The following is a 24,399-nucleotide window of genomic DNA, read 5'->3' on the forward strand; positions in this document are numbered from 1 at the left end:
CTCAGTGAATCTGGGAGATCAGGGAAAGGAAGGGTTCCCAGGCTGAGGGCTGAGTGCCCAGGCACCTAAGTCACTAAGTTCAACTTTCAATCTTTTGGGATTTAGGTGCTCTGAAATAAGTGAAGATATTAATAAACTGGATATATAGGTGTCTTCAGAAAGTAGATTGCTGTGCAGATAAAGATGGGATGTGGGAGTGGATGAGAGAAAGAAGACAGGCAAGAATAAAGGGGCAAAGAAGAGAGGACAATAAAAACTGGCTGGAAAAGCAAGCACATACAGTGCCAAAGACACTAAGGGAAGAAGCTTTCCCAAGAGGGAGAGGAACCTCTGGCTCAGACAGCAGACAGAAAGAACTCTTTTCTCTCTCCCACACACCATAAAAAGATAAACAATGAATCAGAAGGGAATCAAGGCAACAAGGTCCACAGTGAAGGTTGTCCGATAGCATGTGGTTAGAGAACAATCACAGGATGATTGACTATGCTCAGGATAGCTCTGGAAATCTGAATAGCTAATTGGGGATTGATACTTTTAGAAATAATGATCTTATATTATAACTCCAGGACAGCTCAGTGTTGGGAACAAGGCCTCTTTCTCTATGAAGAGAAAACACTGAGCATTCAGTTGGTGTAATCTTCTCATGAAATGTCTCATTTTACTAAGGGAGAAACCAAAGCTCAGAAAGACAAGTGGTGCAGGGATGGAAAGTTCAGCTAATCTCAGATCCAGGGAGCTTTCTCCTGGGTGATGATGGCTCCCAGGCCGTTCTTGTTTCAAATTCCAGTATCTCCTCCAGCAAAATGCTGGGCTGGTTGAGTGAAAAAAATGAAAGAACGCAGAACCAAGATGTATATCTGGGGATAGAGGAAGCACAGATGCTGGGTCATCTTCTACCTGCTTCTCACAAAGGAAGAACAAGTCCCATCTAAGTTTCACCTCCAGCTCTCTGTGATAGCTACTTAGCTCTCTTCAGACACCTGTAGGAGGGACAGTATAACAAGGGTGGAAGAAGGGAGCCCGAGACATCTTAGGAAGAGGTGACGTTCTCTTCTCCCTTTGGAAAGGTGCTGTGATTGACCCTCCCAGCATACACTGGGAGCATCTAGTCCTTCAGCCTGGATTTTTCTAAGGGCTGGTTATGTCATTCCCTTGGCAACAGCCTACATCTCATCCAGGGCCTTCCTAGGGCTTGCTCAGTGCTCTGTTGTCTGGATTTTCTTCCTGACTAAGCTCGGTCACACTCAGGTAAAAAGAGGATAGATGCAGTTTGCCTAGATCTCCAGCACTAGTGATTCCACGGAGCAGACAGGTAGAACGTGGGGCTGCTCAGAATCTGTCTCTATCACAAACCACCCTAGGAAGGCCCACCAGGGACAAGGGAGGGACATACCTTCACACCTGGGCAGGGGATGGTCCCAGTTCCGATTGGTGCCATGTTGACACGTGAGGACAGGGTGGCCTATTAGTTGATATCCTGACAGGCACTCGAAGGTCACTGATTGTCCAACATTATAGCCAGCCCCTCTCACTATGCCATTAGCAAAGGGCTCTGGATCTGGGCACTCTTGAAGTTCATAGGCTAGAAAAGATCAAGAGAATAAGGTCACATTATTCCTATCAGGTATTTTTTCCCCACCAGACAGATTAGGAAAGGGTCACCACAGTTGGTGATACTCTAGATTTTAGACACAGACAGAACTTGATCATTTACTTGTTGTTGGCTTTGGGTAAGTTCCTCCCTGTGCCCCTGTTTTGTTTTATAAAGTGGCTATAGTAAGGAGGAGGTGGAGGAGGTATAGGAGTGTCATCATGGCGCTCTATACAGTACTGGCTCACAGGAAGAACACTAACCATTATCCTTTATTAGCATTGCCACAGGAAAAGGATGCTCAAGGAATGATTTGTTAGGAGGAACTGTTATTCACTGAGCACCTATTTGGGGCCAGGTGTTGGTGTGTGTGTTTTCCTGGTCTCTGCTGCTTGTGTCATTGAGCAATGACAAGATCACAAACTCAGAGTGAGTGGACTCTTTCCAATTTTGCAAAATTAGAACCTATAAAGAAGAATTTGGTGGGAACAAGCCAAGCCTGCAGCAAAGTCAGACATTTTCCAGAGGGACTGGTGTGGCTAGAAAGAATGTGTGACTGTCACACAAACCAGTCTGTCCAAAGAGCGCAAAAGCCCCTCCCATGGTGATATGTGCGCTGACTCAAGGTGTTTTCCTGGGATTGGCTGAGGTCACTGAGGGACTGACTGAGCATGTGCCACAGAGCAAAGCCTTCTACTAATTGGGTCCATGGGACCAAGAATATTCTTCACGGTAGTAATTGGACCTACTTTACACGGAGAATCAGCAGTGGGAGGAGGTGAACCGTTTCCACAGTGGAAAATCTCCATGGGAGCAGCTGAGACTGCATGAATATTCCACAGAAGTGGATGCATTTATCACACATAATAACAGGATAAACAGCAATGACTGCCAAGCTAATATTTCCTAGGTGCCTATTTGGTGATGGTGGCTGTTTCCACTCGATACTATAGAGGTCTGGCAGGTTTCTCTAGAAATCACTGAGGTAATTAGGGGTGCTAAGAACTGAGCAGTCATGGAGGGGAGGAGCGTGTGGAGAGATGTGGTTCTGTCCCTGGAGAGGGTTTTGGCTATGAAGTCTTGGTGGAGGAGCTTAATGCCCAAGGGGGGCTCTGATGTTAGGCTAAGGAAAGCCTTTATGGAAATTATGTACACTCCAAGAAGGTGAAGAGACTGAAGAGGGTGTGTGTGGAAAAACTGGAGTAGCTGGGACTTGGTGGCTCACACCTGTCATCCTAGCTATTCAGGAGGCTGAGCTCCAAACATCACAGTTTGGAGCCAGATAAGGCAGATCAATCTGTAAGACTCTTATCTCCAAAAACATCCAAAAAGCTGGAAGCATAGTCATGGCTCAAGTGGTTAGAGTGCCAGTGGTTAGAGTGAAAAAGCCTCACTACTAGCATCCCATAATCCACCAAAAAAAAAAAAAAAGAGCTAGAGCAGCTTTGATGAGAGTAGTGGATGTTGCTTATGTGGATTGTCTAGTGGAAAGAAGGTTTTCACAAAGAGAAACCATTCTGTGAGGAGGTCTGGATCTCTCTGTTGCTGAGACAAATTTCAGAGCTCTGGAAGAAGTTGCAGGGGAGAGGCTAGAAACAAACCCTGAGAGATGGGCATTACCTCCTGTCAAAGTAGGATATCTATGGGAGACAGCGAATACACTAGGGAAGCAGACAAAGGGGAAGCTAGGCCAACTCAGGGCTGCCACGTACACCCGCGCAGGTTGGGCACTATCCCCATGGTCACAGGATGGATGGCCCCACACACAGGGAAGCCCAAGTCAGAGCAATGGAGCCTTTCAGGGAAAGCATGCCAGAAGTGAAATGTGGGGGAGAGGCTGCTATCTCGGGGTGTCCTTCTGGAAGTAGAGCCTCTGTGAGCAGGCTGGGCCTTATACTAGAAAACTCATCTCATTCTGCAAGACTTGGGGCACTCTTAGGTCTGTTACTATCCTGCCCAAGGAGGAGCTTTGCTCAATCACTGGTCCTGATGGATGGTAGTAGTTCAGCTTTTTTTTTTTTTTTTTTTTTTGGTGTGTGTATGTGCCAGTACTGGGGCTTGAACTCAGGGCCCGGACACTCTCCCTTAGTGTTTTCACTTGAGGCCAGCACTCTGCCACTTAAGCCATAGCTCCACTTCCAGTGTTTTTTGCTGGTTAATTGGAAATAAGAGTTTCACAGACTTTCCTACCTGGCCTGGTTTTGAGCCATGATCCTCAGATCTCGGCCTCCTGAATAGCTAGGACTACAGGTGTGAGCCACTGGCGTCTGCCTCAGTAATTTCGGCTTCTTCAGCCCATTGGGAAGTGGAGGGTTGGATAGTCAGAGATGCCCAAGTAGATACAGATGGGCAACTTGACCAGGGAAAGCTGTTGGCTATTTACTGGGTCTTGATCCTTGGAACCTCACTGGGTGCTTTGGAGTCCACAAATGGGGGAAGGGAGATCTAGGACCAAAAGTATGTCTATAGACAGGCCTGCCACCTGCGGCTCAGCCCTTTGAAGATAGAATGCTGGGGAGACGGATGGTGGTGGGTAAGGCATGGGAAGCCAATGGGACACTCCTGACCTTACCCTGGTACTCCAGCTTAAATCCTGGCCGGTTCTGGGAGTGGTCGCTGTGGAAATACACAGTGGTCTCGTGGGATGTGGAGAGAAGGGAACCTGGCAGCTCACTTCCGCTGAATCTGCCCATCATGCGGCTGGTCTCATAGGGGCCATTCCGAATTTCTATGAAGTCATGGTTGGGCTCCGTGGAGAAGTTCAGGAACTGGATGTGAGCTCCTGGGAGCAGGACAGAGGCAGACAGTCCCCAAAGCTGCACAAGTCTGTTACAGGTGAAGTCAGCTGCCCCACAAAAGCATGTCCTACCAGAGCTCAGAGTCTCCCCCCTGCTCCCGACTTCCCACACACTCAGGGTTTCCAGGATAAACTGTGGATAAACTAGGGGTTCCAGGATAAACTAGACCCAACTCGGGTCTAGTTCTTTCTTTGGTCTTCAAGCAGAAGCAGAGTCTGTTATTCATTCAAAAGCACAGGCACCAATCATTTCCAAGCTCTATCCTGAGTCTACTTTATTTGATTGAAAGTGAAGTTCAGGGTCAATGTGTGACTTAATTTTTGAGTCATATGTCTAGTCTAATAGCAACATAAAGATAGTTTCACTGAAGTTAAACTTTTTACTGAAAAATAGCAACCCTGACTCTTAATAAAAAGACATGACTGTTAATACTGCAATTTTCTAGAACACTTGAGGGGATTTTGAAACCTAAGGCTTAGAATTACACATTATCTCACTTGTCCCATTGGGAAACCAACTGAAATTTACATTTTGATGTCATCGGAGTTGAATCAAGATCTAACAACCCTTTTTGGTGGTATGGGGAATTGAACCCAAGGCCTTACACACGCTAAGCAAGTACTCTACAACTTCAGTTATGCTCTGGGACCTTTTGTGTTAATTTTACTTTTGAGATAGGGTTTTGCTAACTATCCCCAGTCTGGTCTTGAGCTAGAGATCCTCCTGTCTCCCTCTTCCCTTTTTGCTGGGATTATAGTCACGTGCCTCATTGCCTAGCTTACATAAGCCCTTAAAGATGTACACATTTGCGCCGGGCGCTGGTGGCTCACGCCTGTAATCCTAGCTACTCAGGAGGCTGAGATCTGAGGATCACGGTTCAAAGCCAGCCCGGGCAGGAGAGACCGTGAGACTCCTATCTCCAATAAACCACCAGAAAACCGGAAGTGGCGCTGTAGCTCAAGTGGTAGAGCGCTCGCCTTGAGCTGAAGAGCTGAGAGACAGCACCCAGGCCCAGAGTTCAAGCCCCATGACCGACAAAAAAAAAAAAAAAAAAAAAAAGATGTACACATTTACATAAGCTTTTTAGAAAGGAGATGGAAACATTAATAACTGTTTACCGATTCAATTTTTAAAAATTGGATGGCAATGGAAAATGTTACTGAAGAAATCTATTTACCAAGCACAAAGAAGTGCTCATAACATAGTGTTAACTGTGAAAAAGCAGACTGCAAACTAGCATATAGGATCCAATTCTAGTATTTGTGTGTGTGTGTGTGTGTGTGTGTGTGTGTGTGTATGTGTGTGTGTTTTAAATAAACCTTAGAAGAACATTCATTCATTTACTGATGTGTCTATTGAACATGTGCCCTGCATGAGGGCCCTGGGAGGTGTGGTCTAGGAAAAACAGGATCAGTAGGTCAGTGTCCTCAAGAGCACCACAGCTTAATGGTGGAGGACTGAGATATTTCTGATTATTTCTGCATGATGAGATTAGAGATGGATTTTGACTTTTAAAATCTGTGCATCTGTACTTCCTAATTTGCTAGAATGAGCACATACATGCAACTGTTTTTATATCTAATTATGTAAAGAATAAAGAGTTGGCATATAATGCTCAGGATCCTCCATCTCCTGCCCTGTTCCATTCATTTTAACGACAGATTAAGTAATTACATCGTAAGAATTACCCAACCACACAAACCACCCTCCTTCTAATAAAGAGGCAGACTCTTTCTGCAGACTATTTTGCTTGGCATAGATAGGCGGTCTATCGCTTGAGCTACACCTCCTGCACAGATACTTTTGTACCCAGCACCTGTGGAGCTGTGTTCCCGGAGCAAGCACCCTCCCAATCCTGGTGAAATGATGACTGCCACCTAGTGGCACAGGTATGTACATGCAGAGGCAAGTTAGAAGCAGTATTAGCAGTAGGACAATGTATGTGACTGAACGTGATGAGTCTAAATAAACACCCAGGACTTAAGAGAGTTCTGGTGGCTTAGAAATACGGACTCACAGGAAACAGCCTTCCCATTTAAACTTTGGCCCTCTGTTATATGAGGTTTGTCCACCCCTAACCGTGAATTATAAAAGCAAAATGGGCTCCTTCCTCAACTTCTCAAAATCTGGAGTCTCCCACGGTTACTGGTCATTTTGTGACCCGTTTCCTCCAGAAGGAGGTAGTATGGGTAGAAGACTCCAGTTTTTGGAGGGCGACTGACCCATCCCCTCCTCCAGTCCAGTTAGAAGGCTTTTTCTAATCTGGAGGCACATTCTGTGCTGAAGAATAACCAAAAAGATGGGGAAAAATCCCATTTCTGAGGCTCCCATACCGGGAGGACCCAGATATATGCAAGAACAACCTCTCTTGGGAGGAGGGAGGGGACTTAGAAATGATCCCGGGGGAGATTATGATCAAAGTACAATATACGCACATGTATGAAATATCACAAGGATATCCATCATTGTGTTCAATTAATATACACTTTATAACATGTTTCAAAGGAGTAAACCCTACGGGACATTTGTGTCTCAAGGGCGGAGCAATGATGAATAAAACGACTCCTGTATAAAGCCCATTGGTTCCCTATCAGCTCAAACCCTGTACCCTGCAACACCAGTTATATGGTGATAAATTACATTCCCAGAGCACCATACAGGAATCACCAGCAATTATATTTTGTACCTAAATTAATGTCTTCCATATCCAACCCACCCACATGAAGTATACTTCATTTCAACCTCCTTCATCTCCAAAACCTTTCCAAATCTCTAGACCAGTAGAATGTGCCTTTGAAGAATGCAAACTCAATTTCATATTGACCTTGGCTCAATTTAATTAGGATGATAAATCGGATGGGGAGTTAAAAGCACAACTTGAGGTCCAGTCTCGGTAAAATAGATTTATTTTTCCTTTTTTTAAAAACATCCCTGGGTAATTTCCTATTCCACATTTCTGGATTTTGGTTCACTACTCAAATGATAATAATGGCAACGCTTAAGAGTTTTTCTTTCCCCTTATACTTTCATCTCTGCCATTCTCAATTGATCTCAGGACTGCACAGATGTCACCAAATGAGGAATGGAGAAGCAGAATGCTAAATGGATTTGACTGAGGTGATACTGAGGTTAGGAAGATGGCTATTGCTTGTCTCCTGAGGGGGCTGGAGGTCTTACCAAAGCCCACTGGCAGTGCGATCTTCCATGAGCAGTCCATATTACTGGGGTAGTTGCCTGGAAAGCCGGGACTCAGGATCACCCCCTCCATCTCTTCCACAGCTCCCCCACACTGTGCTATGACAATGAGACGTGATGAGATTAGAAGAATATTAAGGAGAATCTGGGGTCAGGATAATGTTTAGACACCGCCCTTCCTCCCCCCAGGGCATTAGCATTAAACTTTTCCTGAGTCATAAACACCTCTGGGAAATTTAAGAATCTCTCTAAAAACTGTCACACAATGGCCAAATTAGGAATATGAATCGAGGAGGGAAGCATACCTAAGGTACCTAGGAATCCACAAGTTATGAACTTTCCACCTTGAGTAGACCCTTCCCAGGTCAAGGCCCTTAGCATGGACAGCTCTGTTCCAAGAGCAGTCTGATCACTACTGGTCAATACTATCTTCCCTGCCCAGTCAATGCTTCCAGGACTTCAGCAAAGGACAAAGGAAGGAGAGGATTGGCACTCTTGGTGTCTGTAGCAGGCACCATGCTCTTTCCAAAAATATCTCTTTAATTTGGTATCAGAAATAAGATCCAGATGTCTGTTCCACAGGGCAGAGTGGTGGGCAGTTTGGGCTCACCAGGAACCTTCCTTCAGAAATGAGATCATCCAATGGGAGCCAACCAGGAGACTGTATGAGTGTCAGCCAACAACGTTGGGAGGATCTGGGGGCCCTCTGTCTGAGAACACAGGGCTAGGCTCCATGGCAGCTAGTCAGCTGATGACATCAAGTCCCATTTTATCAGTAAAGACCCTGTGAGCAGAAAATGGGCCCAGGGAATGGCAGGAGGGCAAACATTTCTTCAGGGATGGCGGTAAGTACATCAGACTAGAACATTGTGACCATCTGGGTTACTTCCTGTGGGGCTATAGGCAAATTCTAAACTCCTTAACTTAATTTCTCCCAGCTGCAAGGTACAGCCAACCACAGTGCTGTGGTTGCAGGAACAGGGAAAGCCCTGGGCTTTACCTGGAACAGGGCAGGTGTATGCAGTAAATGCTCAACCAATGACAGCAGCTGTTAACATGGTTTCCTTGGCCAGGTCTTTGTAACATGTACTAGGGACGAGAGCCTTGCCCAGAGCTGTCTAGAACATTTCTGACCTGATTTTGCACCCTTATGCTCAAGTGACACATTTATGTATGTATGTATGTATGTATGTATGTATGTATGTATGTATGTATGTATGTATGTATGCATGTATGTATGCATGTATGTATGTATTTATGTGATACTTTCTTGAATCTCTTCATCTCTTACCCCAATGTCAGCCTCGAGGGGTGGTACCTTATAGTCAACGGGGCATCTTAGCTATCTATTTCTGACTCTGTCCAGTAGAATAATCAATCCATCAAGAGGGGAAACACCAGGCCTGGCACAGATAGATGATACATATTTGTTTTCTCCTTGTTTGACCTGACCAAAAGTCTCCAATTAGGGTAAGCAATGAAATCAAACCAAACTTTTGTCTCTCACATAAAGTCCTTGGCATTCTTGGTGGATCTGTCTGTCCCACAAGTAGGCTGTGTCCCACGTGTTTAGAAATACCATGTGAGGCCTGGTTGGTTATCCTAAAGTTTTCAAGTGGGCAAAGCTCCTATAATTTTTTCATTTGTTGGGTAGAGCTTTCCAAATCATGATGGTTTTGAATATGAGAGACAAATGATCTGTCTCAAACTACCGACTTGGAACATTAAACATCAAACTTTCTTCTGACTTGAACTTGAACTCTACAACATGCCTCTGAACTCATGCATTTGCATGGGCTGAGAAGTTTAGGCTCTCTTACCAATACAGAGTGGAGGAGGGTAGTTCCATCGCCGTACTGTTCCAGGCATGCAGGAGATGTGGGCGTGGCCCTGTAGGTATCGGAAACAAGGGTGAGCTAGGGGCTCTCATGTACATTAAGTGTAACTCAGAATGAGGGCTTGTTCTGGGGGCTTGTGTTAAGGAACAAGACCTATAAAGAGATACAGATCCACTGTAGAATTTGAGGTAATGCAGAGGGAAAGAGATTTTGAAGAAGGACAATTATTAACAACCATTCCTCTAAAGAATTCTCATTACTAAAGGTTTGCTGGTGAGAGTCCTTTAATTACTAAATTCCCTTGCGGCCTTCAAAGGAAAATTAAAATTTCCTAAAGTCCAATCCAACTCAACTTTGCAGGAACATATGTGGAGCTGGATCATGCTAGATTGTTAAACCTAGCTTAGTTTGTCTTCTGCATGAACAGCTCCAGGAGGGACTAATGGTCCTCAGGGGAACTGAGGGCTACTCCTATTCCTTGGTGACTGCAGCTCTGCTGGTCATGCAAGGCAGGACAATCATCTCTCAGGGGAGGAGGACAGGCACCTGATTCCCATCCTGGGGTTTTGGCAGAGGGGCGGTGGTACCTGGAGAGCATATCCTGGCTCACACTGGAAAGAGACCACATCATTCACCAAGTAGCGTTCACCAGTCTTCACCCCATTACTGGGCACAGCTGGTTCAGGACAACTGCTCAGGCCCACCGCTGGACAAGACAAAGAAAGAACATGAGGAGAATAGACAAGCCTGGAAGGTCAAGGTGGCTGGAAGCTGAGGATACTCCTCATTGAGGAGAGCGCAGGAGAACAGTCAGGCCAGCACTTCCCAACCTTTTTACCTCACAGCCCACACAAGAAATGTGTGTGCATGACCAAGGTTATCAGTCCCAAACTTCCTGATGTAGTGGTACATTACCATGGAGACAGAGTGCCCTGCCCATCTATGGGCTCAGACAGAGTTCTTTACATGTCACTCTGCCACTGGCTCCCAACTTCCTTTCCTCTTCCTTGCTCTAAGGAGACAGCTCCTGTTGGCTTAGATCCTGGAAGGAGCGGGGGGGGGGGCTCGCTATAGGAAGGCTAAGGGTAATGAATAGATACAGGTTGGACACCTCCATGATGCCCAGGTCTCATTTCAAGTCTCCCTCTCTGGGACAGAATATCCTGGGATGAGTTTGCCAATGGATAAGACCCCTTGTTGTCTTTCTTCCTGCTGTTCTCAAGTGCAGGCCAGCTCCATCCCAGGAGGGATATGGTTGGATCTTCACTGATACTTCACTTCCCATGTTCAGTGCTGGTCCTTACTGTCAAACCTAGGCCAGATTCCTGTTGTCCTCTGCCCTAAGCCACTGCTATTCTTGTCCATCTACCCTCACAGGCAACAGACATCTCTTAAAATCTCCTTCAATTGTGGCCTTCCTTGCTTAGTAGTGTGGGCTCCTGTGGTCTGCCACTCAGAATCCAAGGACCTTTACTAGCTTGTTCGTATCTCTTTTCAAAATCACCTCCATGAGTTCTCAAGTTCTCCTGTACTCTTACTTCTTGACTTTCCAAATTCATCCAGTCCTTGTTACATCCTTGGCATTGTGCACACTGCCTTGCTACTGCATCTACCCTAATTTCCTCCTCCTCTTTTTCTTCCTCCTTTTCTACCCTGCCCCTCACTGCTGCTCATATCATCTTTGAAGAAACAGCAGCCACTGAGTATGTCCCTTTAGCAAGGTATAGGTAGTGGGTCACATGCCTCAAATTGGTCCCTTAAAGCACCATAGGTGAGGACCGAGGACACAGGCCATGTACTATTGAGCACAGAGCAGAATTTCATGCCCAGATCAATCTGACTCCAGGTCTGCCAACAAGGAGGCCAAATACTAAGGCCACAGTAGCTCATGCCTTACCCTATTCCCCACTCTCCCTGCCTCCCTTCCTGAAGTCTCCTTCACCCTGATGATTTCCACAGCAAACAGAAATACAGTGTCTCCTGGATGGGGCCTTGTGCTGCTCTTCAGGCTCAGCCCCATGGGAGCTCATCTATATGTGTGTACACTTAAGACGCATGAACTGAATCTCTCTGTGTTGGTGGACTGTACGTAGTGTCCACTTTTCCAGGAGCAAAGGCCAGAAGGCATAAGAGAAAGCAAGTATTGTGGCCAAACCCCGACTTGTCTACCAACTCCCAAGTGTACTTCTGTACTAGGGGCAGCAGGAGAGGAGGGTGGAGGAGTCAACCATCTGTGTGACTGGCTCTGAGCTGAGTATCTGCAGGACCCCAGGAAGGGGCACACTCTGCCTTCCAGTGGGTCTCTTGAGGGATACTGGCTCCATGGGAAGTCCATGTATGCCCAGCACCTGCAAGGGGATAGGCACTCATGGGAAAAACATACAAGAAAGAACTGGCCATCCACCACCAGTCCACCTTCTTGTGCAATATCTGACCAGTTGGGATGCCATATTCAGAAACAAGACTCAGTAATGTATTTTTATTTATACAGAATGAAATAATAAATTATACATGTCCATGTGGTGAGGCTTTCACTTGTATAACCCAAACCCTACTGAAATTGTAGGCATTGCTATCATTCCAGAAATTGCCTCTCAACCTCTCCAGACAGGTTTTGTGAATATGAATTTTGGGAATTAAGATGTGAATATGATACTTGGGAATTAAGCCTGTTAGGGTCTATGTCTAAAACCTCAGTAGCTAAGACAAAAGATCCTGAGATCAGGATTAAAGCCATCATCAGGTCAAATCTGAAGTACTTAGTCTTTTCTCTCTTCTGGTCTTTTTCTTGGCAAACAAACCTCCATATTTAGTTGGGTAGGCATAACCTTGTTATGTGATAACTATCACTAGAAATATGGTAGACAGACGGAGGGGGAGGGAGAATAATGGAGAAGGAGAGAGAGAGGGAACAAGAGTGTAGTGGTAGGAAAAGTAGAATAAGGAGGAAGAGGAAGCCAAAGGGAGAAAATTGGGGCAGAGTGACAAAAGCCCATGTTACTTTCTCTTATTCTGTGCAGCTTGGTTTTATTTATTTAAGCCTTGCTTGCAATGAAGGAAAATTATTTAATATCATATATAATTTATTACTTCTAGAGGTTATTGCTCCATTTCAATTTCAATTAAATAAAAATTAAATATGAATCACAGTAGCATATGTGACTTCACTGCATTCTTTCAGGGGTTAATGGACCTCTACAACAATAGGCTTTCCCATCTTCTGAACCCTCTGTAGATTATCAATAAAACATAACCACAGAGTCTTGTAACTCCAGCCTCCAAATACCCCCAAGGGCCCACTCTTTTCCCCAGCTCTGTTGCTGGTGAGGGTAGGTGGACTGGAACAGCAGTGACTCAGGGCAGAGGACAAGTGGACAGGACATGAACTCCACCAGCTCCCATGGACAAGGAAAACAGGGAAGGAGTGAGTTGTTCCTGGGAATAAAGCACTAGAAGAATAAGGAGATTTAAGGAAGGAGGATAACTTTGGAAGAAGAATGAACAAACAATGGTTCTATAGAACACTTAAGGACTCAAGTTAAAGTACTGGATAAGGAAACAAATCTGGAGAGAACCAAGAGAAGAGAGAATATAAGGGAAAATGTGAATTATTCAAGAAATGTGGGGTTATTTCACTCCAGCAGGTACTGAAACCCTAGACATCCGTGGGAGAGAAGGTCTCTGAGGATCTGTGCTACCTTCCACTCCTCAGGGATTTTGCTTCAAGATGTTCTAAGTATGTCCTACCAAGTACACAGTTCAGTTTTTTAGGTGATGAACATTCTGGAAACCATTTGGTCTTCCCCATCTGGATAAAGTTCCTTCTTTTAGAAGACCCAGATGGCCATCTATATGACAACCAGTGGGACTCCCTTTGGCCTCTGGCACCTTTGAGCCTTCTGTCTGCACAATCATGTTGTCACAGGTGATTGAGCCAACTTGGCGTTCCTTGTCCTTGCTTCCCATTCCAATCCTAACTCAGGCCTCCCCTGCTGCAAGGCTGTAACTGGCTAGGTGTGGCTTCCTGCTTCTCAATTTCTTTAGCATACCATGTTTTCACTAACATAACTGTTTCTGTGCCCATCTCTCCTCCCAGGTGTTGTGCTTGTGATGGCAGGTCTGATTCATCTTTGCACTTTGAGTGTCTAACACGACATCGAACATTGTAGGAAATTATTGGCCCTTCATGATATTTGTTTCTCTACCTGCCCCAGATAAAAGTCATCATCCTTTACTTTGAATCATTGCTCTGTCACCTAAAACTTCTGCAAAAGTAGCTATGATATTGTGATATGGCTCTTGGTATGTCTATTTCTCTCTGGTAGATTTGGAGGGATGGACTCATCTCTATCCTATCAATCAGAGCAAAACCCAAGGACCTGTGACATGATGTTGCTGCCCGCCTACACCTTTCTACCCCCCACCCCCTAAAGGAGAGGGCTGCAGGGCAAGTAGTCACACAGTGGAGGCAGTATCCTTGGAAACCTCTTTATGCCCCAGAAGATGTACATCTAAACATCTTTCTGTTTAGTCATGGCCTCTTGGAGGCAGGAAATTAGGAAGTACAGCTCTGAGACTGGAGGAAAGAATCTTGTAGAAGAGGAATGTAGTCACCAAATGAGAGAAGGACTCTGAAGACAACTGCATCACCGAATCAGGGATCTGAAGGGCTAGTTTAGAAGATTCGCGGGAGAGACCAACCCCATTTTCATACAATCCAAATTATATCCTGGGGCTGAGGCCAATGACCAAGCCCTTTCCTGTTTCTAAAGTGTACACAAAGGGAGAACACTGGGAGGACCTGGATATCCCATACTTGCTGGCTATCTAGGCTGGAGGGGTTTTCAGACCGACTCTAAACCTTACCATCTTCCTCTGGGTTGAGTGGGATGGAGAATACACAGATGACTATAGCCCTGCTCGGGGTGGGCAGCAGTGGCCATCTATTCCCTCCCAGAACCCTGCCTGCCGCCAAGACCCACATTCTCACTTTTGTACTCCAAGTGGAACCCTGCAGCAGATACACTGATGTCCGAGTAGAAGTGAAGGTAGAGCTGGTTGGAGGTACTGTTCAGGAGGGCAGGCACGGTTGTTCCTGGGCAAAGAAACCAGAGGTTGTTTAGGAGTGAGCTCTGGCCCCCAGCTTCTCCCCATTCTTCTTGCTTCTGATGCTTACTAACATTCTTTCCCAAGGTCCTCAAGTGCCCCAAGTTATCAACCTCACTAAATGACAAATGAGCACGCTTTAGGGACTCCAATGACCAAGGTAGTGGAGAATCCAAACTGTTCCCTGAAAGATGAACAGTGCCATAGCCTTTTGCCAGCCAGAGGATGAGCTTCTCAGGGAGTCTGTGAGTTTGGTTCACTTGCAGCCATCTTCCAAATGGTACTGACATAATCATCTGGGTAACCCAGTAGTGTAGACAGTTTGTTTGGGACTACATGACTCCTGTTTATATCTCAGCAATATGGAGTATGGGACTAGCAGAATCAGATGATTGGTTTGGCCACTGAGCAAAACACCACAGTCAGGCGGAAGCCCATCACTGAATGGGCAATGGCACAGTCACTTTGGAAAACAGTTTGGTGGTTCTTAAAAAAGTTAAACAGTGATCATATGGTACTTCAATTTCTAGATATATATCCAAGAGAACTGACAACAGATGCTACACAAATACTTGTACATAACTGCTTATACTAGCTTTCATCATAATAGCCTCAAACTGGAAGCAATCCAAATGCTCAATAGATGATTGGATAAACAAAATATGTACTATCCAAACTACTATTTGGTGAACTCTTAAGATGGGACATCAAATGAAAAAAACTAGACATACAAAATTAGGCAAGTATAGGGAGGGACAGTGAGTGAAAACAGGTACTTGGTTTCTGTGTGTGTGTGTGTGTGTGTGTGTGTGTGTGATGGCACTAGGGCTTGAACTCAGGGCCTCATGATCTCACTTGGCTGTTTTTGGTTAAGGCTGGTGATCTGCCACTTGAGCCATACCTCAAGTGGTTAAAAAGAATCCAAAATGGAAGTCTGGCTCATATGGCAGCTCAGACTGACTCTGAATCATGATCTTCACATCTCAGCCTTCTGAGTAGCTAAGATTTCAGGCACTTGATTTCTTTTCAAAGTAGTAAAAAAAAAGTTCTGCAACTGGTCGGTAGTAATCTTATGGACAAACTAAAAAACCACTGAAGTGCACACTTAAAAATGATGAATTTAGCTGGGTGCTGGTGGCTCATGCCTGTAATCCTAGCTACACAGGAGGCTGAGATCTGACAATCATGGTTCAAAGCCAGCTCAGGCAGGGAAAGTCCGTGAGACTCTAATCTCCAATTAACCACCAGAAAACTGGAAGTGGCTCTGCAGCTCAAGTGGGAGAGTGCTTGCCTTGAGCTGAAGAGCTCAGGCACAGTGCCCAGGCCTAGAGTTCAAGCCCTACAACAACCCCCCCCCCAAAAGAGATGAATTTATGGCATATAAATGACATCTTGATAATGATGATGGTGGTGATGATGGTGATGATGGTCTGATCCATCACATTGAAGCCCGCTTACCTGAGAAGCTTCCAAGCATCGTTACAGTGTTGTCTGCACCATCGAACACTTCCAGGGAGTCCCAGTTCTGCTCTGTGACAAAACTGATGACCTGGATCTGGGAAGGGAGATGTATTGAATGGTTGGAGTTCCTCCCTCCCTTCATTGTTTATTTAACATATTGAGCACCAACTTGGAGCCCCAATATCCATCCAGATAGATTCTCCCATTAAATTAGATGCAGACTCTACCCTCCTTGTGGAGGGTAGGGAGTCTAGGGATAAAGACAGATGTGAAATAAATCATCATAAGACAGTGGAATATTTTTCAAGGTAGAGAATGGGGACCTGACACTCCAGGAAGTGGATATGCTTCAGTCCAGCTGGCCTTCTCTTCACCTCTGGAGTAATCTTTGGGTTTCTTTACTTCTCTGGCTCAACTATGTGAGATATGTTGCAGCAAGGAGCCAGTAACCCACTCCACACAGGTCAGGTGTGTCTAGCTCAAGTCCCGCTTGCTCTCTGTTGGGCTGGCAGGCCCTGGGTTCTTTTCTGAACCTCCCTGCATTTAGCTTTTACCCCTGAGTGCCGGTTTTGCATGCCCCCCCGAGTCCCCTGCCAGAGTTGAGCTTCTACAACCCAGGCTGCCTATGTGTTGCCCCAGGTGAGTTCCTGGTGGTCCACATCTTAGCCATAGGTGCAGAGACAGGGCTGGAGTGTCTCTTCCTGGCTCAGGGTTCAACCAACAGCTAGCATTTGCCCGAGGTGACTCTTTGCTCCTACCTGGATGCCAGCTCCTTCTGGCACCATGATCTTCCATACACAGTTGAGGCTGTTGAGGTAGGTCTCTGGGAAACCAGGGGAGAGGATGGTGCCCCTGCGCTCTGTGAGGTTGCCGCCACAGGGCACTGGGAGGAAACACAGCTGTGGTCAGAGGCTCCTCCTGTACGTCTTTATGGTTTCTTCACAAAAGCCTTTTCAGATTCTTCCCCCTAGCCACTGCTGTGACTCCACCTTATGTTGGCTTCTCCACGTAGGGCCCCTACCTTCTGTTCTTGGACTCCTCTGTGACTTGTGCAATCAATCATCCCTCAGGGATCTGGACCCCAGTTCCTCCTGTAATGTGCACTCCCCCCCGATCTCCACCACATTTGGTTGTCTTCACACCCACCCACAGGATGGATGAGCAATTTGGTTTTAAAGGGGCATCATGGGCTGGGAATAGCTGCTATGTACTTGGGGCCATTTGTGCTGACTGGTTGTTTCTCCTGCTTGCAGCCCTCTATCACTCCCTCGCTCCTTCTCTCCCTCCCTCCTTCCCTTCCCTCCCTTCCTCAGTCCTGGTAGTCCAGGTTCTCACCCACACAAGTTGGTGCTGAGACATTCCACTGGGCCAATGCCCCAGGCACAGGGAGGCACTCAATTTCTGGGGACCCCTGCAGGGCATAGCCGGAGTTGCATTCGAAACGAACGATGGCCCCCACGGAGAAATCACTGCCCAGCCTTTTGCCATAGCGGGGTTCCGGCACTGAGCTGCATTGTGTGGCACTGGTTCGGGGCACCGCTGCGGAGGACAAGGGCACTGAGAGCAGGCCTCATCCCTGGAAAAACTGGCCCAGGGATACACAGGACAGGACTGATACAAAGGCAGTCCCAGCCCCCTGGGAACACAGAGCACTTTCTCTAGGGTAGGAGTGATGCTCTGCAGGGTGAGACCCATCCATTTTCTTATATGTAGTTAGGTACGCAATGCTTGGAACCTGGGCCCAATTCTCTTGGATAAGGGGAAGTTGGAGCCTGCAGGTAGATACCATGATGTTCCAAGACTTTGCTCTTCTGGGTCAATAAAGGGTGGGGATAAAGATTGATTATTATCTACTTGATACTAACTACTCTGTGAACTCTTCTTTTAATCCTACCAATGATGCATGAATGGTACTTTTATTTCATATATGAACAATTTGGGGCCCCAAGACAGGAAGCAGCTGATGTCTATCTGCCAGAAGAGCCTGTGCTATATATATGCCATCTTTATTTTGCTTTACAGACAAAACTAAACTCCGTGAGAAAAACAGTCCATTTAAGAGTGGATGGGCGTCCCTAGTTGTCATATGGACTGTACCAGATGATGGATGGTCAGGGTGGGATAAGGAGGAAGAGAGGAGGAATTTGCTTCCCATATTGGATTCCTTCCTCATTCAACACAGAATTTGGTTTAAGAAATGTCTGTTGAGTAAGCAAATGTATAAAATTCAATTGAATATCAGGGTGTTTTCTCATGCACTAACAATCACTCCCAAATACCTTGAGAAAAAGACTTATGACTTTGACCCCTTGTTTCCTGAGTCATGGAGTCACTGAAGAACTGAGCTGGCCTTTGAGCCTCCAGTACCCATGTCCTACATACCTTGGTAGACAAAATGGAAGCCTCGGGCTGGTGCTTGGCCTTTGGCACTGAACTTAATGAGAACTTGATTGGAGGTGGCCAGGGGCAGTGACTCTCCTGCCAAGGTAAGGGGTAAAGAGGGGACAGTGAGAACAGAAATCAGGCCCAGAAGATAAAATCCTGGCTGGGAAGGACAGGCAGCCAATGCCCATGTAGTAATTCCTTCCTTCTATACGTCAGGACTTGAATCAAACCATCACATTTTCACAGCACCTTGTAGTTTCAATTCTACAAAGGGCTTTGTAGCCGAGGTCTTCCCTGGGCCTGTAGTCACTGTGAGGGTGGTGTGGCAGGGTTCAGCACCCACATTTTACAGAACAAGACTGGAAGGTTCAGGAAGATTACATGACTTTCTGGAAAGAAAGGAGCTGCTCAAGATGTGTAGACCCCCAGGGATGGAGAGAAGGGCCATCACCACACTGACTGGTGGTCTACTTATGCCAGAAAACTAATATTAGAGTAAAAATAAGTTAATAGACTACCTCAGCCTTGGGGAAGGAGGGTGATGTGATCACTGGCAAGAGAAACTGGCCCTTCCCAGGCTTCCTGGGAAAATGACAGTAAGCAGAATGTATTATAATTTATTGCTTACAGGAGGACCCCTTTGAGAGTAAAAGGGCATGCTGGTAATTAGGTTGGATTGTCTCAGCCACATGAGCGGTATTCTCACCTAAGCAAGAACACACCAACTGGAGAGAAGCCTGGATGGGCATGGGCAGCTGGAAGAGGCAGGGAGCTTTGCAACAGAAGGCACAGGAGGAGGTCTGCTAGGGATAGTATGGATGAATGAGGGGAAGACAGCGCCAACTGCACCCATAGCCATGAAGCCCATCCTGCTCTTCGTCCCCTGCCTGTGGAAGCCCAGGGAGAATATGGTGGCCAGGAGTGGCCTCTGAGAGTGGATGCAGATTTCACCCTCAGAATAAAAGTAGGGCTGAAGAGAGAGAGGCTGCATCCCCATGGGAGCTGGGGGGCTGGAGTTTAGACCTACCAAGGAGCCACTGGTAGGTGTACTGATATTTCTAGGAATGCCCACATATTGGTACCATAGGAAGTTGAGAGCACACTTAGATTTACATGTGGTCCAGGTGGCTGGTCTGGGTTGTGAGATACTACCCTAGCTAACTTCTGGATATTAAAGCACAAAGAATTTCAGGAAGGCAAAGTCCCCTTCATTACCAATACTCTCCTAGCCCCTCCTCTCTATGGAGCTGAGTACAGTGAAGTGTCACTTTCCCGACATCCCATCATTTGGGCTGACAGGTGGAGATCACTTCAGCACTACTCACAGAGCCCATGCAGGCCTCGCTCTCCAGGAAAAAAAACACAGAACAAATTCACTGGACATAAGAATGATCTCAAAGTTCTAAGGGGAGAGAGTACCCTGAGAAGCCAAAGAAAATATTTTTATGTGAACGACAACAAAAATCAGGTGAAAATCTGCATAGGTTTACCTTCCTTCCTCATTTTCTTCCTTTTCTTTCTTTCCTTCATTCCTTCCTTCCTTTCTTCCTTTTTCTTTCTTTCTCTTCATTTCCTTCCTTCCCTTCTTTCTCTTTCTTTCTTTCTTTCTTTCTTTCTCTCTCCCTCCCTCTCTCTCTGTTTCTGTTTCTCTCTCTCTCTCTCTCTCTCTCTCTCTCTCTCTCTCTCCCTCTCTTTCTCTCTCTCTCCCTCTCTTTCTCTCTCTCTCCTTCTCTTCCTCTCTCCCTTCCTTCCTTCCTTGAAACTGGGGATTGAACTCAGGGCCTGGGCACTGTTTCTTAGCTTGTTTGCTTAAGGCTGGTACTAAACCACTTGAGTCACACACCCACTTTGAATCTCAACCCTCAGGTTTCAACCTCCTGTGTATCTAGGATTTCAGGTATGAGCCATGGACCCCTGGCTTGAAGGTTTTAATCATGATTGTCACCAGGTTAAATCTAGCATCATAAAGGAAGGATCTGAGATTAAAAATGCTCTATAAGGATGAGAAATATGAATTGCTGCTTGTGGACTCTAAAGCAATTTAGTAGAAATTTGGGGAATTCTTCTAGAATGCCCAGAAAGTGGATAAAGAAATCAAAACAGATGGGAAGGGATGGGAAGGGTAAACAAAGGAGGATGCTACAATGCTTGATAAGAAATGTACTCATTATCTTGCCCATGTAATTGTAACCCCTCTATACAGTATTTTCACACACACAAAAAAGAAATCAAAACAGCAAAAGAAATGACATGCCACATGGAAGCAATGAGAGCAACCTAAAAGGCACATGTCAGGAATTCCAGAGACCAAAGGAAAATCAAAAACTCTAAGTAGAGAGATTCCTTTGCTAAGACTTTAGGTTCAGTGTGAAGCAGCTTGCCAAGAGAGATGCTGAGTGACATGAGACCCTGCTCTTACCACCAAGGCACATCCTAGTTGGCTATTTCAAAAATAAAGAAAATCTGAAATTCATTGGGACAGAAAAGCACAGGCTACTTATATGTGCAAGGAATCAGGATGGCCTCCAATGGGTTTGTCATATTAAAGATTGGAATAAAGTGAAACAGTTATTGAAATTTTGAAAAGACAAAGTATGTGACCCATAGTTTGATTTGCAATAGAGGTGTCATTTATGTGATATGTCAAGAGCAAGGTGACAAAAGGTACTGCAGTTACAATACCTAATCAAAAAAATAAAGTAGGAAATGAAGAAGTAGCAGCAATAAATTCAACCAGAAAAGATGGTTACACCCCTAGTATTGCTAATGAGTTAAACAGCAAAATGAAGATGTCAAAGCTATTCTTTGGGGAAGAAGTTCATGACTTAAAGATAATTCTGAAGGCCATTATACCAAAACCCTAAAAAGACAAACAAAAATTTGGGAACTAGTGAGATGGGCAGACAGGAAAGGAAAGGTGAGGAGATAGAAGCAACACAGCAATGCTAACCTCCAGAAAGAGCAAAGCAAGCTGACATCTACCAGCCCAAATAGCTCACTGGTCAAACTCAAAAAGAAAACTCTCAAAAGAAAAAGACTAGGAGAAAGTGAGGAAAGACAGATTAGGTAAACACAGATATGGAAATGGTTAGCAATAACTAGGACAACAAAATAACACAATTGTTAATCACTGATATAACACAACATTCTTAACCACTGATATATCAGATAGGAAAGTAAATGAAAAGGCTCAAGAGGGTTCCCAAGTGTTTTCCTTAACCCCAACACATCTTAGAGACACGCACATGGCTCATCTATAGCCACACTATTGTGAATGAACCTCATCTCATCTGATCTTGGAAGCTAAGCAGGATCTGGCTTGGTTAGTACTTGAATGGGGGACAAGGACATGGTTCACTATGGCTTTAGGTGTGGCTTCACATCTGTCTTCTTCAAGTGAGTGGTAAGATACTCAGAATATGTTGACACTGATGTCTTAGGTTGTGTCTTTTTTCCTCCCTACTTTCTTCCCTTTCTTCTCCTTTTTGTTTCTATTGGTCTTATAAAACCCTATCTATATATGGGTATACCCATATGTACCTATTTTTTAACATATAGATCATGTACCTGTACTTGCACTTCTCTCTCTCTCTCTCTCTCTCTCTCTCTCTCTCTCTCTCTCTCTCTCTCTCTTTCTGTGTGTGTGTGTATGCGTGTGTGTATGTATGTATCTACCTATCTACCTATCTATCTATTAATCTATCCATCCACCAGTTTTGAAAACCATTTTAGCCTGATTTATACCCTTGCTGGAGTATATGTGTGGATGGTGGTACAGAAATATTATTTAGGAAGAATTCCTAATAGATGGGGATTTGAATAACAAACTGAGTAAGAGTTTCTAATAGCTATTTGAAAGTTCATTTGCTCCTATCAATAACTCTAGAAGGGAAAACTCTTATTCTCTGAGTTTCCAGATGAGGGAATTGGAGTTCAGACAGGTTAAGAACTGTGTTCACAGTCACCCAGGAATCCAGCAAGTGAGCGAATAGAGATGAGTCCAATCAGCGGGACTGCAAAGCCTGAGCATGTCTGTTTTACTAACTGGCCTCTACTACAGAATGCATACAGTTTGCTCAAGTACTCACAGAATTAAAAAAAAACAAACAATGTCCTTGGTGCATTTTGAGGTGTAAATGAGAAGACCAAAGAAGAAATGTTATAGGCAACAGTCTCTAACCATGTGGTGAATGAACATAAAATGAACATAAAATTAATGCAATAAGGACAAAATTGGAGTTCTTGTGTGTGGGGAGTGACATTATTAATCACCTCAGGTGAAAAGAATAGCATGGAACACTTCAAAAACAGCACATACTGAAGCCTATTATGGCATGAAGTTTAAATTTCATACATTGCTACCAATATACTCTTATTACACTGGGAAAATGACTAACAAAGCTCTCAGTTTATGAAGTTAAAGCAAAAAGATCAAAGTCATTTGAAGACACAAAGGAGGAGAGAAATGAGGAAATAAATTCAGTATTTAATTAGAAAATACAAACAACACCCCCTCAAAACCTTTGGTACAGCTGAGAAAAATGGAGAGCTATGCACACAACATTACACATTAGGAAAGCAGGAGGTGCAACCTCTAAAGCAATACAATATCATCATAGTGTGTTATAGAAATTACATGTTCTAACTTAAATTCTGGAATGAATTTCTTACTAAAAGACCACATATCAACATTCCAATTAAAATAATGTACCTCAACAGACCAGTAGCCATGTAAAGATGCAAAAGGGAAACCACTGAAGAGAAGGGAATAAAATAATGAAGGAAATTTATTTGCAAATAGCATTGCTTCTTGCCTACAGGCCAAGTTACTGCTATTGGCAAGGGTTCACTGCCTTTGCAAATGAGTACACCAAAAATGTCAGTCTTGGAATTTACTAACAAAGAATATCTAGAAAATAAAATGAGAGTGTGCGTGCATGTTAGCGTATGTGGATATGTGCATGTGTATGCATGTGTGCCTGTGTATACTTTTGTTTGGTTGTTACAATACTCATTTATAATAAAGTAACAACAAAAATGACTAGAAAAGTCTGCATGAAATAAGAAGAAATGAAATCAATAAAAGTGAATGCTGTTTAAATGAAATGATAGCTCCTTCTCAAGAGCTACATAAATGGAGAGACACACCACATTCCTGGGTAGAAAGAAGTGTTAATATATGCATATGAGTTATCTCCAGTTGAGTCTGTAAGTTTTAAGAAATTCCCATCGAAATTTCAATGTATTTCTAAAAATGACAAAAATGGCTCTAGATTTCATATGGATATAAAAGTAAAGCAGTAAATAGCCAAAAAATCAAAATCAAGAATGACTATAGGAACTGACAGACCAGGAGCACAAAAATTAGTATAACATTAAATATGATTATAGTGTTATAATAACTAAAACTTATACAAGAATAAATACACACTTGGAGAAAATAGATTAAGAGGTCTAGAAAAAGTCCTGGACTGTCCTCAAAATTTAGCATATGTGAATCTGTCACTATGCAGCATCTACTGGGACAACTGATGCACTGTGATTGGTTAGTCTCGGGAACAAATAAAAATAGATTCAAAAGGTATTATTGTAAAACACTGAAACTAAAAAGAAGCAAGAGAAAATAGAGGAATATTTATTTGATCAGCATAAAGCAAAGGAGAAAACTATAAAGAGACAGATTTTTGATACCATGGGAAATTTAATTTTTCTGACATTAAAGCAAACCCTGAAGAAAATTAAATGGCAATCACAAACTAGAGGAGAAGGCATTTTATAGTCTATAATCTAGATGGAAAGCTTTTTATTACTATTGCTTATAGTAACATGGGTCTCTAGTTGAGAGAAATAGACACAAGTTTGCAAAAAAATGCATGGGTCATGAAACACATTATCAAAAGGTTATCACCTAACTGGCCATAAACAGGGCAAATTAGAAAATGAGATAACAATTTTCACTTTTCAAATTGATGATTTAAAAAAAAATTTGGCTTGAATTTAGGGCCTGGGCTCTGTCTCTTAGTTT

At 44.3% G+C, this 24,399-nt stretch overlaps 1 protein-coding gene across 1 annotated transcript in view; it reads right to left on the reverse strand.

Moving 5' to 3' along the window:
• Csmd2 (CUB and Sushi multiple domains 2) overlaps positions 1-24,399 on the reverse strand; it is a 535,187-nt gene that overhangs the window by 70,752 nt on the left and 440,036 nt on the right. The window contains exons 33-42 of the mRNA XM_070008973.1: positions 18,372-18,467; positions 17,325-17,528; positions 16,748-16,872; positions 15,987-16,083; positions 14,413-14,517; positions 10,010-10,128; positions 9,405-9,474; positions 7,567-7,683; positions 4,164-4,373; positions 1,394-1,582 (exon numbers count right to left, since the gene is read on the reverse strand). Coding sequence (XP_069865074.1) covers positions 1,394-1,582; positions 4,164-4,373; positions 7,567-7,683; positions 9,405-9,474; positions 10,010-10,128; positions 14,413-14,517; positions 15,987-16,083; positions 16,748-16,872; positions 17,325-17,528; positions 18,372-18,467 — 1,332 coding nt within the window. The remainder of the gene's footprint in view (positions 1-1,393; positions 1,583-4,163; positions 4,374-7,566; positions 7,684-9,404; positions 9,475-10,009; positions 10,129-14,412; positions 14,518-15,986; positions 16,084-16,747; positions 16,873-17,324; positions 17,529-18,371; positions 18,468-24,399) is intronic.

The sequence above is a fragment of the Dipodomys merriami genome, unplaced genomic scaffold (assembly GCF_024711535.1).
Source record: "Dipodomys merriami isolate MVZ:Mamm:240054 unplaced genomic scaffold, mDipMer1.0.p SCAF_71, whole genome shotgun sequence".
Taxonomy (NCBI): domain Eukaryota; kingdom Metazoa; phylum Chordata; class Mammalia; order Rodentia; family Heteromyidae; genus Dipodomys; species Dipodomys merriami.